This window comes from Cricetulus griseus, chromosome 5, assembly GCF_003668045.3.
Source record: "Cricetulus griseus strain 17A/GY chromosome 5, alternate assembly CriGri-PICRH-1.0, whole genome shotgun sequence".
Classification (NCBI taxonomy): domain Eukaryota; kingdom Metazoa; phylum Chordata; class Mammalia; order Rodentia; family Cricetidae; genus Cricetulus; species Cricetulus griseus.
The window spans coordinates 86,226,092-86,242,317 of NC_048598.1; the positions used below are offsets into that span (position 1 = coordinate 86,226,092).

Here is a 16,226-nt window from a genome sequence, read left to right on the forward strand (position 1 = left end):
TTGTTATGTTAAATATCTTATGCAAGATTACTGTGAAAGCTTGATGGTCTGGTAAAGAACATTTTTAAGTGAAAAGACAGTGAACATTGCAAGTACGAATGACTTGGTAATCGTGGTAATTGTGGGTAAAAGCAACAAAATTATTTTGCTTTCTTAGTTTCCGCTTTCTTGTTATTTTGTCTTTTTTTTTTCTTTTTTCTTTTTTTTTTTTTTTTCCAGGGCTGAGGACCAAACCCAGGGCCTTCGTTCTACCACTGAACTAACTGCTTTTATCCACATTGTATTCTTTTTGTGGAAGTCTTCCTCCATGGTCTTCCTTTGTTTTAAAGTTGTATTAGAATTGTTTTTTTTTTATTCTCTTAAAAACATATTTAATATCAAATTATCAGAATGATCTTTTTAGACTGGGGTCTAAGGCAGTTGGCCAAGGCTTTTCTGGGTTCATTTTGTCAGCTAAGAGAGGTTTATGTTAGGTGTTTTTGTTTGCTTGATTGGTTGTGTTGGGCCTCAAACCCAGGACCTTGTGAATGTTTGGTAAGTGCTCTACCTCCTGAAGCACACCCCAGCCCAAGAGGTTTGTGTTGGGGTGTTAACTAGACCTTGTGACTAGCACAAACAAACATACAAGGAGCAGCTTGGGACAATAGGAAAACACCCCGCAGTCCAGAGATGATAATGACTCAGGAGCCCCTGACAAAAGGGTGACACCACTGAGTGTGGAAATCACTTGAATATAAATAAATGTATTTAGAAATGTTATCTTCTAACTCAAACTAAAATTTGTGTTTAACCTTTTGCTGTATATAAAAATCTCTATCCCACTTGTATATTTATGTACTTGGATGGTTTTGCTTAGTGTATTGTTTATAGGATATGCTTTTTGTTTGAAGGCATTTTCTTACCTTGTCTAACAGTGGAGTAATGTGCATGATCTTCAAAAGAGGATGCTGGGACTTAGGTAGAGTATTTGCCTGCTATGCCTGAGGCCTTGGAGTCAATGTTATAGCATATTATTCTTTTTTTAAAAAAAAGATTTATTTATTTATTATGTATACAGCATGCTGTCTGCATATATGCCTGCAGGCCAGAAGAGGGCAGCAGCTCTCATTACAGATGGCTGTGAGCCACCATGTGGTTGCTGGGAATTGAACTCAGGACCTCTGGAAGAGCAGCCCATGCTCTTAACCTCTGAGCTATCTCTCCAGCCCAGCATATTATTCTTTATGCATTATCTTCTTTCGATATGTTAGCATAGTAATCATATATTGATTGTCTAATTACTGGTAACTTTAAATCAGTGTGTGGTTATAGCAATGCAGAAATATTTTTTAGAAACTTCATAGGGATATTGAGTTCATTGCAAATTTAAACTGGAGTCCCATAAACATCCCAACAGTTTGATATTACTGTGAAAATCATACATATTAGATTGTCTTAATTAAATTTATCCTTAGATTTTTATCTTAAGTTTTGCATTACAGGACAGAATTTGGGAAATATGCCATTTACTGCCAGCGATGTGTGGAAAGAACACAACAAAACGGAGACCGGGAGGCGAGACCCTCTCGGATGGAGATCCTTTCAACCCTCCTTCGTAACCCGTACCATCATTCTCTGCCCTTCAGCATACCCGTGCACTTCATGAATGGGATCTATCAGGTGGGTTTGCTGGCCTACAGAGACCAGATCTCTGGGACAGCCAAGCTGGGAGACAGAGAGAGACAGGAAAAACAAACCCACATTCAACTCTTTGTCCCCATAAGCCTTTCATCTTGAGCTCAATTCCTAGAACCCACACTCAAAAGTTCTCCTCTGACCTCCAAACACTGGAAGTGACACATGCCACACGCACACACCAAATAAATGTGGTTTTTTTTTTAAAGAATAAACATTAAATACATAAAGGTGTTTATTTATTAAAATGAACCTATTTTCTTTCGTGTGCATGTTGGTTGCATATTGTACTGTGTTTCTTAGCTTACTTCTAATGGGTAAGCCTAATTGTAATCTCTACATGATTATCAAAAACTGCCAAGCGACCTTTCTGTTTTGAATTCTTGTCTGTCTGTTGGCTGACACTGAAATTTTTTTATTTTTATAGCAAGCTGACTACCAAAGTTGACTTCTTTTCTCCAGCAGAGTGCTGAACAAAAAGTTAGCCAGGTGGTGGTGGCACATGCCTTTAGTCCCAGCACTTAGGAGGCAGAGGCACATTGATCTCAGTGAGTTGGAGGCCAGCCTGGTCTACAAACCAAGTTCCTAGACAGCCAGGATTTTTATACAGAGAAACTCTATCTCAAAAAACAAAAACAAAAAAGAAAGTTAAAGTACCTGGAAAAACACACGACCATTAGTCAAGCATCAAGTGCACCTCGCCTTCCCTGAGACCTGTTCAGTGTGTGTGTGTGTGTGTGTGTGTGTGTGTGTGTGTGTGTGTGTGTGTGTTTCATTGAGAGAACTGTCTTGCTATCTTCCCCTAGGTAGTTGGGTTTGATGCATCCACCACAGTGGAAGAATTTTTGAATACCTTGAACCAGGACACGGGAATGAGGAAGCCAGCACAGTCTGGGTTTGCACTGTTCACCGACGACCCTTCTGGCAGAGACCTGGAGCATTGTCTTCAGGGAAATATCAAGGTGAAATCTCATTCTTCAAAGGAGCCAAACTGAACAAAACAACAATAAAAATAGCAAAAGACTCATTAGTCTGTACAAGTTTAGGTCAGGAGTTGTCCAAAAATGTAAGAAACCCAATCGGTACCATTATTTAAAATTGCCAAATTTTGGCGAAGCTGTAGAATTTTTTTTCTTCCTTCCTTTTTTTTTTGGGGGGGGGGTGGTGACACATAGAATTCTTAGCATGTAATCTACATACACAAGCTGTGTTAACAGAGGGAAAAAGAATATTAACTGTAATTATATTATAAATATTAGGGTACTAAGAATGGTGGGCCAGCAAGATGGCTCAGTGGGTGAAGATGTTTGCTGCCAAGCCTGAGATGGAACCCACATGGTGGAAGAAAAGAACTGACTTCCACAGGATGTCCTTTAACCTTCATGCATGCATACAGGCACGCGCGCGCGCGCGCACACACCACACACACACACACACACACACACACACACACACACACACACACACTAAATACAAAACAAACTAACAGAAAAGAATGAAGATGCGGAGCCCTGCCCCCACTGCCTTCATTCACAGCTGTTCCCAGTATCCTGAGGGCTAAAGGGTCAGATAAGGCTTCTGCTCACAGAGGACTTTAGTTTGCTTAGAAAAAAGCAAATTTATGTACTGACCATCTTAGAGTACAATTGAAGGTGACACATGTTTTAAGAGGGCTGTGACCCTTTGCATAGCAGGAAATTTCAGAACTGGGCCTTGGGGAAGAACTGAACTGCAGTCTGGTAGGAAACGAACCAACGAAAACACAGAAAAAGATATTTTAAAATATCCTTCTTCTAGCTCATGGTTAAAAACAAAGTTTTCATGGAATTATGTCAACAATTAGAAATATAGAGTTACTGATCTATAGGGACCTTAGAGATACAGTCCACTTATTTTGTGAGTGAGGAAATAGAGGGAAAAAAGGTCCTGGTTACACCAAGCAGCCAGTGTGGAGTTTGTCTCAGACTTCTTTGGGGTACCTTGTTGTTCCAATCTTGGTAAATTTACAAGGTGGAAAAATTTGCTTCTTCAGTGACCAAATCATGAAAAAAAAAAAAAATCCCTGAAATCCCCATGCAATCCTACATTAAGATTCCTTTCTGAGTAAAACTGCGTGGCCACAGTCCAAAGTTAATGTGTGTCCAGTTTGACAAGTGGACCGAAAAAACAATGTATCTATCATTAAATCCTAAGCACAGAGCTCTACAGAAGCTAAAACCAAAAGGCTCCAGTGAGTTTGGTTTGTTTGTCTGAACTCACAAACACTCTTGTCTTTTTCAAATGTTGATTTTAAAAGTCCCATGGATCTCAGCTTTCTGTTTCCTTCCTAGATCTGCGACATTATTTCTAAATGGGAACAGGCGTCCAAAGAACAGCAGTCTGGGAAGTGTGAGGGTACAAGGACTGTCCGTCTGACTTACAAAAACAGGTATGGAATACTGGAGCTGCATGGCAGAGCCAAGTGTGCAGCGTGTCCAAACCATGGGCCTGCAGTCTGGTTTTGTAGTCACTGGCCTTGGAAGTCATCTTATTTACACGTGTGCCTATATCCCATAAATAATAGCTCTGTTCTGGGAGATACTGCCACATGAGGCTTTGTTTCTAATTCTCATTCTCTCTCCCTTCTCTGTGTTCTGTCTCCTTCTGTCCTCCACACTCTTCTGCCAGCCCCTTCAGCTGTAAGCTGTTTGCTTAGATAGGTGCTCAGGGTAAAATGGTGATAAGGACAGACGAAGAGCGTCTGTTAGGTAAGATTTCCACTCTAATAAATATATCATTACACATTAAGCTAGCACAGTTCTATGAAAGCATACAGCGTGAGCCTGACCTAGCCTGGAGCCTGCTAAGTTCAGAAAGAGGTGGAGAACAGGAACTTTGCAAACTATCTCTGAAGGAGAGGCTAGCACCCATGGAGAGAGGCTAACAGTCCGTGTCAGGAAACGGCTAGTGGTGCTGTCGTATGAACCTTCTCAATAGATAAAATTTATAACAATCTTTGGCACACGGTCAGAAACGCAGTTTTCATTCTTTCCCAAATACTTTTTCTTAACCTGTTTTAGCAGAAGATGGCTTTGAACTAGACTACTTCACTTTAAATGTTCCTCCAGAAAAGATGTTTTTCTAGGTTTTTTTTTTTTTTTTTTTTTGAGTCTCATAGCTCATAAATTCATCTATAAAGTATCAGGCCAAAAACCTGGTGGAGTTACTGGCATAACGCTGAATTCTTTGAGAATTGCCTCTGGAAGCTCTTCAGAGACTTAGCATTGGAATGTACGAAGTGAAGGCACTGTATAATATAAAAAGACCAGGACAGCCTTTCATCTAGTTCAATATTTCTTTTTAATAATTTACCCTACAAAAATACCCACGTAAGTGGACAGAATATTCTGGGGTGGCCCAGTTTCTTTCCATATTTTTGGAATAGTGAACCAAAAAAAAAAACCCAAAAAACAAAGAGAGCTTGCATCTTACTCAATAAGAAAATGATTGAATTAAGGTGATGAATCCCATTTTAGACTGCACTTGACACACTCAACCACGAGGGGCTGGCCACCTTCTGCTTGAACAGACCCCCCCACCCCCACAACCACATTTTCTGGGGTGTTTTTGTTTTTGTTTTGTATTTTGCCTTTTTTAAGACAGGGTTTCTTTGTGTAACAGCTCTGACTGTCTCTGACTTGCTCTGTAGACCAGACTGGCCTCAAACTCACAGAGATCCGCCTGTCTCAGCCTCCGACTGCTGGGATTAAAAAGGTGTGTGACACCACACCCCTTTTATGGGAACCAATGCTAGTTGTCACCTATGGGAGCCTCTTTACTCAGGAGCTTGTGAACATGAGGATTTGCCCAACTTGTGAACTGCGAGATAACCTCGAAGTATTGGTGTTCTAGTTTGCTTTCTGATAAATACCAAAATTGAAAGCAACTTGGGGAATAAGGAGTTCAGGTTATACAGTCCATTATCAAAGGAAGCCATGGCGGGAACTCAATGCAAGTACTTGAAGCTGTTTACTGGCCCCCTTCCAGGCTCTTGGTCAGTCATCTCTTATAGGGCCCAGGCCCAGCTGGCCAGGGCTGACACCAATCATAGAGGGCTGAGCCCTCCTACATCAATTAACAATCAAGAAAAATGCCCACAGCCATGCTCACAGGCCAATTTGATGGGGGCAATCCGTCCATCGAGGTTTTCTCTAACAAGTGTTGACAAGCAAGATTAGCCATCATAATATTGTGTAAGACATTGGTTTTCCAGGCTGTCCCTTGACCTAAAAGACTTCATTTTGCAAGTAGCTATTGTCTCTACTTTTAGGGTGTAAGGTGATTCCGCCCTTGAGTGGATCCCCAGATGTCATCTGTCCAGCACCCCCTACATGTCACAGGCTGATGATGTCATATGCCCAGCATGCCCTACATGACACAGGCTGATAAATGACTTATTCCTGGGAGTAGGAAGTGTACCCCCGGGGATTTGCTGTAGTGAACTGAGTCTTTAGGGTGTCTTTAAGTCGTATCACTGATGTTTCTCTTGATGATAGCCTGCATCTCTGGCTGTTTGGTGACTGGCAAGAGTGGCTAAAGCTAAAGCTAAATCTGAGTTTGAGCAGCATTCTGGATAATTCAGACACCCCGAGAGCCTGAGAAGTACTGATCTGAAGCTTCTCATTTTGCTGCCCCCATCTGTTGATCTCTTTGTCATTAGGTCAAGATTCAGTTTGATTTCGTTGGACCAAAATGGAAAGACCACCATGTCTAAGACAATTCTTAATAATTAGTACCTTATGGTTGATTAACACTTACCAATTCTGGTTATAATGGCTGTGGTTGGAACCTAAATTAAATTTGGGTGAAATGGACAAGGGTGATTTGAAAGACCTACAGGTAATAATGCCTTCAGGGGTCTGGAGAGATGGCTCAGTGGTTAAGAGCACTGGCTGCTCTTCCAGAGGCCCTGAGTTCAACTCCCAGCAACCACATGATGGCTCACAGACATTTATAATCAGATATATATATATATATTATATAATATATATATATATATATAGTGCCTTCTTCTGGCATACAGGGATACATACAGGCAGAACACTATATACATAATAAATAAATCATTAAAAATAAAGAAGAATGCCTTTAAGGCCTTAAATCACTAGGAGAGAGAGAGAGAAGCATGATGAAACTACCTTGTTTGAACAACAACAACCAACTCAAAACAAGAGTTAGTGTTTACACAGTCCGAAAAACCTGGAGAGACATGGCTATGAGAAAGGACACTGCTTCTAAATATGGCCATACTCTGCATATGTTTATAAATAGCTTAGACAATGAGCCCTAGTTCCCAGTGGCACAATCAGGAGGGGAACTAGCCGTGACCTGTAATGCCGCCAGAGATCTGATTCTTCGTCTGCCAACTTGCTTTGTTAGGCCTAAAATACCGATTTTCCTTCATCATGGAATCTAAAATTTATATTTAGCAAGTTATGGAATTTTAATTATTTTGACTCAGGCATCAGAGGTCTAATTAACGGGTTTTGAACACACTCTCAGACACGGTCGCTTGGAAACTAGCGTTTCAATTCTAACTTGTATAGAAAGGTTCTCATTTTATTTGATTTCTTGCTGTATGCTTGAGATTGCAAAAGTCAAGGTGTGGTTTTTAACAAAGCAAACTGGCAAGATTCTTCCTGCAAGGAATGTTCTTCCTCCCCCTACTTGAAATCCAAGATTATTTTCGGTAACACTTGTAGTTGCTGTTTTCTGAAACGTAGTTTAACATTCTCACCTCCACAGTTAGCCGGCTATAAGAGGCTTGACCTGCATCCTTGACTCCTAAGTCAACAAGGGTCTTAGATCATCTAGCTTATCCTATTTCTTCTAGTGATCCTCACATTTTAAAGACTCCACAATCAAGACCTTTTTCTTAAAGACAGGATCTCAGTGTGTGGCCCAGGCTGGCCTTGAACTCAAGTTTACTGAGGGCAAGGATTACAGGTGTGCACCACCCTGCCTGGCTGGGCTTCCTGCTTTGACTTGGAGACTCTTCTTGGTCTTTGCAATGCTTTCCTTGTTCTTCAGGAACTTTGTCTAGTTCCTAGGAGTCTGAGCCTGCCCTCCTACATACTGGATTCCAGGACTATGCATGTGTTGGATTGTATTCCCTGCTTTGTTGAAGCATTTCACTTTTCTTTCCCAGGCTGAACTTTCCCATTTCCTGGTGGATCTCGAGGATGAACCGTGTAGTTCCTTACTTCAGTGAGGAAATGGGCCCTTTGTAAAACCTTTCATCTTCAACCTCTCAATCTTCATGTCATACCATGTATTGTCTATGTCTGTTGTTCAGCTACATCTTCCGGTCTGCTTAACAATCCTGCATTTTTGTCTTTGGAAAATGCAATCCTGCATTTTCCATCTTGGATGGAAATGGGGCTTTGGTTGACTTCTAGAAAGATCTCTGGTTGTCTGCCCGGCTTGGCAGGAAGATAGTCAGAACTGTGGGTAGGACAGGCTTCACGGAGAACACTCGCCATGTTTCTCCAGGTTGCAGCCCTTTGGTCTCTCATGTCCTGATGTTTAGAGAGAGATGCTGTAACTGTTAGATTTCTGCTTAAATTAAAGGTGCGCTCTAAGGAACACGAACCATGGAGAGTACATTAAACAAAGTTTATTACAGGTGGGGGAAGGGGAGAAATGGAGGAACAGAGCAGAGAGTAAGAGAGAAGAGAGGAAGGCAGAAGAGGGTGTGGGTGGGAGAACAGGAGAAGAGGGTGTAAGTGGTCAGGGGGGTCTGTCTTTTGAAGGGGTCCTTTGCACCTGCGCGCAGACTTAGTTCCCATGGAACCCTGGGCTGACCAGGGCACTGCCTGAGTGAATTCTGCCAGGTGACAGGGGCAGGCCAGCATAATGCCTGATTTGTATACACATGTCACCTCCCTCACCACTGTGTTGTCATCACAGCATTCAGGCTTGCCAGGGTGTTGCTTATCTGCTCCATAACACTTGTGCCCACAGCACCAGCCTGGACAAACAAAAGTCACACCACAAGCCAGGCATGGTGGAGCATAGTTGTCCTAGCTACTCACGAGGGCAAGGTGCAGATATCCCTTGAAGCCACCCAAAGACCAGCTTCAGCAACACAGAGACTCCAATCTCAAAGCTAACAGAAAGCCCATGTCCTGTTTCCACCAGGAATAAGAGAGGGTATTGTTTTGTGATCTTCTTAAAGATGTTCATCTGCAGTTAGGCAATGGTGGCCCTCGCCTTTGATCCCAACACTCGGGAGGCAGAGGCAGGAAGATCTCTGTGAGTTCGAAGCTAGCCTGGTCTACTGAGAGAGTTCCAGGACAGGCTTGAAAGCAATACAGAGAAACCCTATCTTGAAAAACCAAAAATAACATAAAATAAAAATGTTCATCTGTGGCCGGGTGTTGGTGGCGCATGCCTTTAATCCCAGCACTGGGGAGGCAGAGACAGGCGGATCTCTGTGAGTTCAAGGCCAGCCTTGCCTCCAGAGCGAGTGCCAGGACAGGCTCCAAAGCTACACAGAGAAACCCTGTCTCGAAAAACAAAATCAAAACAAAACAAAAAAATGTTCATCTGCATGTGACCAAAAAAAAAAAAAAAATCAAAACAGACCTGAATGTACAAATATTATCTTCTTGACATCTAGTGAAAAGCCTCCTCTGACATTTGATGTTAATTGGAGTTGTTGTTGTTGTTTTTATTGAATCCCTAATTTCTTTGTTTAGCATGTCCAAGATGTTGAAAAAGATTATGTGGTGAAAATTGGGTTTATTCGGTTAATTAGAATGAAGAGTTTGTTGTATCCTGCATTCCTACGGGGAGTGGGAGCCATAAATTTAATGTCACTCAGAGTCTTAGCCCCTTCTAGTTCATTTAAGGACTATCTTAGTCACTGTTCCATTGCTGTGAAGAGACACTATGACCAGAGCAACTCTTACAAAAGAAAGCATTTTATCGAAGGCTTGCTTAGGGCTTCAGAGGCTTAGTTCATTATCATTGTGGTGAGGACCATGACTATAGGCAGGGGTTGTGCTGGAGAAGTAGCTTAGATCTATATCTTGATCCCAAAGCAAAGGAGAGAAAGAGAGAGAGGGAGGGAGGGAGGGAGAGAATGCACCTAGGCCTGGCATGGGCTTTTGAAACCTCAAAGCCTACCCCCAGTGCCACACTTCCTCCAACAAGCCCATACCTCCTAATACTTCTAATTCTTTCAAATAGTACCCCTCCCTGGTGGGGAAGCATTCAAATATGTGAGCTTATGGGGGCCATTCAAATTCAAACCATCACAGTGACTTAGTGCTTCAATATAGTTTTAAAAATTTAATTTAAATACAAGGGTTCTTCTACTTCCAAGCAGTTTGGCTCATGTTTCCCAGATGGCATCAATCTGTTTGTATCATGTAGCAGAGCTCAGAGGCTGAGCCCTTGCTTATACTTGGTTCTGTCTCTATCAGGGAAGGAAGTGGGGGGCAGGACAACAGTGAGATGGGTAAGAGCACTTGCCACAAAGCCTGATGACCTGAGTTTGATCCTCAGAACTAGTATAGGAGAGAACTCCCACACAGTGTTCTCCGACCACACACGTACAGTGGCACACATGCACACACACCTCCTCCGCTTTCGTACATACATGCACACACAGTAAATGTGGGATTTTTAATTAAAAAAATAAGCGTATCATGAGGCACTTTTTTCTCTTTTTTTTCCAGACTGTATTTTTCAGTGCAAACTCGTGGAGAGACTGACAGAGAGAAACTGCTGTTGCTGTACCAGACAAATGATCAGATAATAAATGGCCTTTTTCCACTCAACAAGGACCTGGCATTAGAGATGGCAGCGCTTTTAGCTCAGGTAACTTCCTCCATGTTGTATAGAACAGCATAAGAAGATAGGAAGATGCCAGTTTCTTCGGTTAAATGCAGCAAGACAGGATGCCTTCAGTGAGGCTTTCGATTCATTTTATTGTGATTAAGAAGACATTATTATTACATTTTTATTTTCCGACCCCTGACTGTTGTGGTAGCATAGGGTGAGACACTACACTCCATAAAGGGAAATGAATTTTTTGCTTCTTTCAAAAAGTTTGCTCAAGGCTTTGCATTTAATGAAGGAAGGGATCTGAGTGTAGACTGGTGGTCCTAAAGACTTTATGTGCAAACTGCAATCTAATAGGCATGCCCCTTGGACAGAGCTAGAGTGCTCATGTGTTGAAGGCCAGCCTGGGCTACATTAGCAAGAGCCTATCCCAAAAGAAAAAGAAAAAGTTTGATTCTCACAAGGTGAATATTACATCCTGATTACTCTACAGATCCATGAGGACTTGGTCCTTCTACCCACTCTGCCATCCATCGATGTCATCCTCATGGTCCTGGAGGTCTATTAGAGTCCCAGCATGTTCCAGAAGTTGAGGGGTTGGGGGAATTGAGAAGGGTATGCCTACCTGGCTTTGGGAAATTTTCTCATAACTTACACAGACCTTTTCATTTAAGCCCCTGGTTAGACCAACATGTCGTCTTGGCTACCTATGTAGGAGATTGGGAGGTAGTCCCGTCCAGGCAGCCGCAGGCCTAGGTCATTTAAGGTAATCATACGCAAGAGGGGGGAGTCTGCACAGGATAATCAAGTAGGGGGATAAAAGCTTCCCCAGGAAGTGCCAAGTGGACAGATACTTGGGTTCCCTGGGTCTCTGGTCCACGTATTCTCACCCTACACATCACCCTCGGACATCTCATTTGTTTTTTGGATCAGCCACCACCCACACCGATGATCCCCAAGTCTGTTCACTACAGTTCATGTCTTTCTAATGGGTTCCTTTGTTGCTGGAGCTTCTCTTTCCCACCAGGTCCTGCCACCTTTCTCAGCCCCAAGTAAACACACGGACACTATATTAATTATTAATCTGTTGGCCAATGGCTAGGACTTCTTATTGGCTAGCTCTGTCTTAATTATTAACCCATTTCTATAAATCTACTCCTTCCTCGGCTACATGACATCTCTTCCTGGTCTCTCCCTGCCTACCTTTCCCAGGATCCTCCTTGTCTCCCAGTCCCACCTATCTTCCTGCCTCTATTGGACAAACAGTGTTTTATTCATCAACCAATACGAGAAACATATATACTGGAGGATGTCCCCCATCACTCCTTAAATCCAGCCCATTGAAAAGTGTATTAGTTATCTTCCCCTTTCTCCACATTGTACATCTTCATCACAATTCTATCCCTCTTAATCCTCCTCCCACCCCCGCCGGGTTCCACTCCAGGAAGTCCTCCCTCCTGGGTTCCACTCTAGCAATTGTCATGGCCTTTTCCTGTTCTCTCCCCTTTCACACTGGTCACGTTAAACTCTTTTCACTTTAGACTCACATTTGGTCCTCTGCTCACCACTCTCTGTTTTGACTTGCATTCCTGTGATTCAGACCTCCCTCACATCCTTTGCTCTTACCTTCTGACCATATGCCTTTCTCTCGGGTGGTCCCCCCACAGAGTCATCCTTCACACAGCTGCCAGAGGGATTTTTCCAGTTACCCATTGCTGCCTGGCAAATGATTTTGAGTTGAGTGTGGCGGTGAGGAATGCCTGTAATTTATAACCCTAGCACCTGAGAGGCAAAGGTAGAAAGATCACAGGTTCAAGGTAAATTCCGGGACAACCTGTGAGACCTACTGAGACCCTGTTGTAAAAAACGAACAAAACAGAAAAGCACACAGTAACAACAATTAAAAGGACTCCAAAAATAAATTGAGCAGATATGCAAAAGGCATTTAATCTCTGTTTCCTGTGGCTGTTTGAGCTTCCAACCAGGATGGTGGTTGAGTGGCAAAAGTCATACTCCAAAAGAGACAGGGAGGAGAATTTGCCATTTTCCATAGATCGGAGACCGGAAGCCAGCAAAGTGTCACCTGCCCAGGGAGAGTTGTTTACACAGCATTAGTACCTGAGAGGGAGACAACAAAAGCCAAATGTCACCTCTTCATTCACATCCAGGGTCGTTCATGACCTACCCTTGGCTGCTACTTTGGTTGCCTCAACATCCTTAACTCTTCCTGTGTGGAGCTTGGGTGTGTGCAAAATCCTTCACTTGTGTAAGGTACCTGCTTCCTTTCTAGACTTTACTAATCTAAGTGATTGTCTCAGGTGTCTGGAATGGCTCAGCCTCTGTCCTGTCCCTTGCTAATCTCATCTTGTCCTTTAGCTTCCCTTGTAGGTGTATTTATACCAAGGAACCTTTCTGAATCTTTTCTGGAGGCTTAAATGGCCCCCTGGGGAGTTTCTGTGATGTTTTATACTTGGGTATTACAGTCCTGACCTTGGCGGCTCATGATCACTCGTGGCTGGCTCTGCTTTGCATCATTGACTGGGGCCTCCCCCAAGGCCACCATTGTTCCTGTCCCTCCTGCTTAGCAGTCTTTCCCATGAGCAGTTTTGTTCTTGGAAGAATGGACAGTCATTGAGTTTACTTTTAGAGTGTTTTAAGATCATCTGAACATGCTGCACTCAGTGTTCTTTGTCTACAAATGGTAAAGACTGAAAGAAGGGATGAGACTGTTACTTTCTAGGCAGAGAGGTCCCGTGCCGCTTGCCATTCTAGGGGTCACCTTTCCAGGGGCATAAATTCCCCATGAAAATCACTCTCGTTTTTACTAACACTTATCTTCTTTGGCTTTTAATTTTGTCTGTAAAAAATGTCTCTAATAAAAATTAAATCTTCATTTTTTTAAAGATTTTATTTATTTATTATGTACACAACATTCTGCTTCCATGTATATCTGCACACCAGAGGGCACCAGATCTCATAAGGATGGTTGTGAGCCACCATGTGGTTGCTGGGAATTGAACTCAGGACCTCTGGAAGAGCAGCAGGTGCTCTTAACCTCTGAGCCATCTCTCTAGCCCCCTAAACCTTCATTTTTTGAGATTTTATTTTTATTTTATGTGTATGAGGTTGTGCCTGACTGTTATGTCTGGGTGTGCTACATGCATGCTGTGTCCTAGGCCAGAAAAGGATGTCAGATCTTCTGGGGCTGGAGTTATAAATGGTTGTGGTTCACCATGTGGGTACTAAGAATCAAACCTGGGTTCTTATGGAAGAGCAGCCAGTGCTCTTAACCTCTGAGTCATCCCTCCAGCCCCTAAATCTACCTCTTAAGAATATGTATTTCTAACATGTGGGGGCATGTTGGGGACTATCTGAGTTGACTGTCTCCAATCACTGATATGCTATTTGGTATGTCAGGTACCAGATAGGGGGTTACTGAACTTGAACAAGGCATAAAAGGTTCCCGAAGGAGAAGGCTACCTTGAATGGTCTACTATGGTTGATAGTCTATTGTCTACCACTTCAGAGGCTATGGGCTGCTCTAGTTTGTGTAGTAACTCTGTGAGTGCTCCCTGGTGATAGCAAAAGCAATGCACAAACTTGGCCTGTGGAAAGGATTTTGGTGTGGTTGGGAAGGCAGCTTTTAGATACTGTGAGGACATTAGGGAAGTTCTTGACCCATGAGGTAGGAACTGTTAGAAACCAGGAACAAAGAGAAATGATATCTAAAGAGCAAAGCTATATTCAACCAACAAGCAGACATGGAGTCAAAGAACCTAGAAAGTTATACTCACACAGGCAGGAAAGGCAGAAATTGGCTAACGTCCAGACAGCAACTTGGAGCTTATGAATTAGAAAAGAGGAGGCATAGAACGAGCTCATAGCCTCAGAACCTGTAGGCTGGTTGTGGACACTCACTAAACTGAAGCAGGGAACCTTTAAAATAGAGCTTGAGCACTTTGTGTAAGACCACCGGGGCTTGGTGAACCTCCATCTGCTTGTTGGGAGGTAGTATGGGTAATGATATGTTTAGTAAGGCATCATCCAAATGTTCCCCTCATCGACATCCTCCTTGAGCACCCTTTGGTATCCTATACGAGGCATGTTATTGTTTTTCATAGTATTTGTTTTTGCCTCAGTCTCCCCTCCCAGATGGTAAACTCATTGAAGGTGGAAACAATGCTCAACTTTTCCTCTCTCAGCATTGACTGTAGCACCTGACTGACACTGGAGACTGAATATAAGTTTGCAGAGATTGGTAGGTGAGCCAGGAGAGGGATTCGTGGATAAGTAGACTGAGGATGGCTTCTTCGTGGTCTGTAAGGAAAGGAGAGCAGGGAACAGAGGGCTGTCCTCAGAGTAATCCACTAATTGGAAGAGTTGGTGAGAACAGAAGTGTTCGTAGAGAAAAATCTAGGGAGAAAGTAAGAGACTGTGTGGCCCTTACCACCGTTGTATGCGATAGATCCCTAAAAATGCCAACTAATACTGTTGCCAAATTTTAGTCTTTTTCTCACCTTTTATTTTTAAATGTCATTTCACCTTATTTACTAATGGTTAAAATAGGACTTTACAATGAAAGACTATCTTGTGTAACACTCAGTATTCAAGCTGTTTCTTTTAGCAAATACTACTGAGGGGGTGTTTCAGTTTCTTCTCTGTTGCTGTGATAGAATATTCTGTGTTGTGCAATGTTTTACTCTTTTGGCTTTTGGGGGGTCACCAACCAGCTCCCAAATAAATCAAACATGGATGCTTATTCTTAGTTATGAATGCCCAGCCTTAGCTTGGCTTATTTCTAGCCAGCTTTTCTTAAATGAACTCTTCTACCCTTTCCCTCTGGGCTTTTATTTTTCTTCTCCATTATCTTACTATCCTTCTTACTCCATGGCTGGCTTGGCAGCTAGCACCTGACATCCTCTTCTCCTTGTCCTCTTGCTCCTCAGTTCTCCTCGTATTTATCCTCTCTGCCTGCCAGCCCCACCTATCCTTGCTCCTGCTGTTAAAAACAACAGCTCAGGCCGGGCATTGGTGGCGCACTCCTTTAATCCCAGCACTCGGATCTCTGTGAGTTCCAGGCCAGCCTGGTCTACAGAGCCAGTACCAGCATAGGCTCCAAAGCTACACAGAGAAACCTTGTCTCGAAAAAAAAAAAACAAAAACAAAAACAAAACAGCTCAGATGTATGATTGTTAAGTTTTATAGCCTCGAAATTGTAACAGGAAGACTTGTGTTTGTCGATCACAGAGAATGTTTCCGAAGACCAAAAGCGATTTTCTGTGTGAAAGCTGTTCTCCTGTTCTCACTGTCTTGTGTCTTCTCTTTTGGGGGCTCTCCCACCAGGTGGAGATTGGAGATTTTGAGAGACCTTTCTCAACTCCAGCCGGGCATGTGACTAACCAGTGCAAAGCAAGCCAAAACCTCAAACAAGTCATAGAAAAATTTTACCCTAAAAGGTACAGGGACAGCTGCTCTGAAGAACAGTTACGGTAAGACGCTATTTTCAGCTCTTTGGAGGGTAGAGTTATGCTAGCATTTTAGTAAAGTTTTCTGTTTGAATCTTCTCTTGGGATGTTTAATTCCAATGTGTCCCCAAGAGACTTTACATATTTTAAGATGTCTTTCAAAACTTTAGAATCTATTTGTCACCTGTGGCATGATACTTGAAGTATATTATATATTCATTGTATGATGACATAAATAAGCTTACATATGGGGGTGGC

The 16,226-nt window shown here is 42.7% G+C and overlaps 1 protein-coding gene across 2 annotated transcripts in view; it reads left to right on the plus strand.

Annotated features, from left to right (window-relative positions):
* The window catches only part of Plekhh2 (pleckstrin homology, MyTH4 and FERM domain containing H2), a 92,998-nt gene that overhangs the window by 70,200 nt on the left and 6,572 nt on the right, over positions 1-16,226 (plus strand). For both annotated transcript variants that reach the window (XM_035445347.1, XM_035445348.1), the window contains exons 21-25: positions 1,482-1,659; positions 2,481-2,636; positions 4,005-4,102; positions 10,398-10,539; positions 15,847-15,992. In XM_035445347.1, the coding sequence (XP_035301238.1) occupies positions 1,482-1,659; positions 2,481-2,636; positions 4,005-4,102; positions 10,398-10,539; positions 15,847-15,992 (720 nt within the window). The remainder of the gene's footprint in view (positions 1-1,481; positions 1,660-2,480; positions 2,637-4,004; positions 4,103-10,397; positions 10,540-15,846; positions 15,993-16,226) is intronic.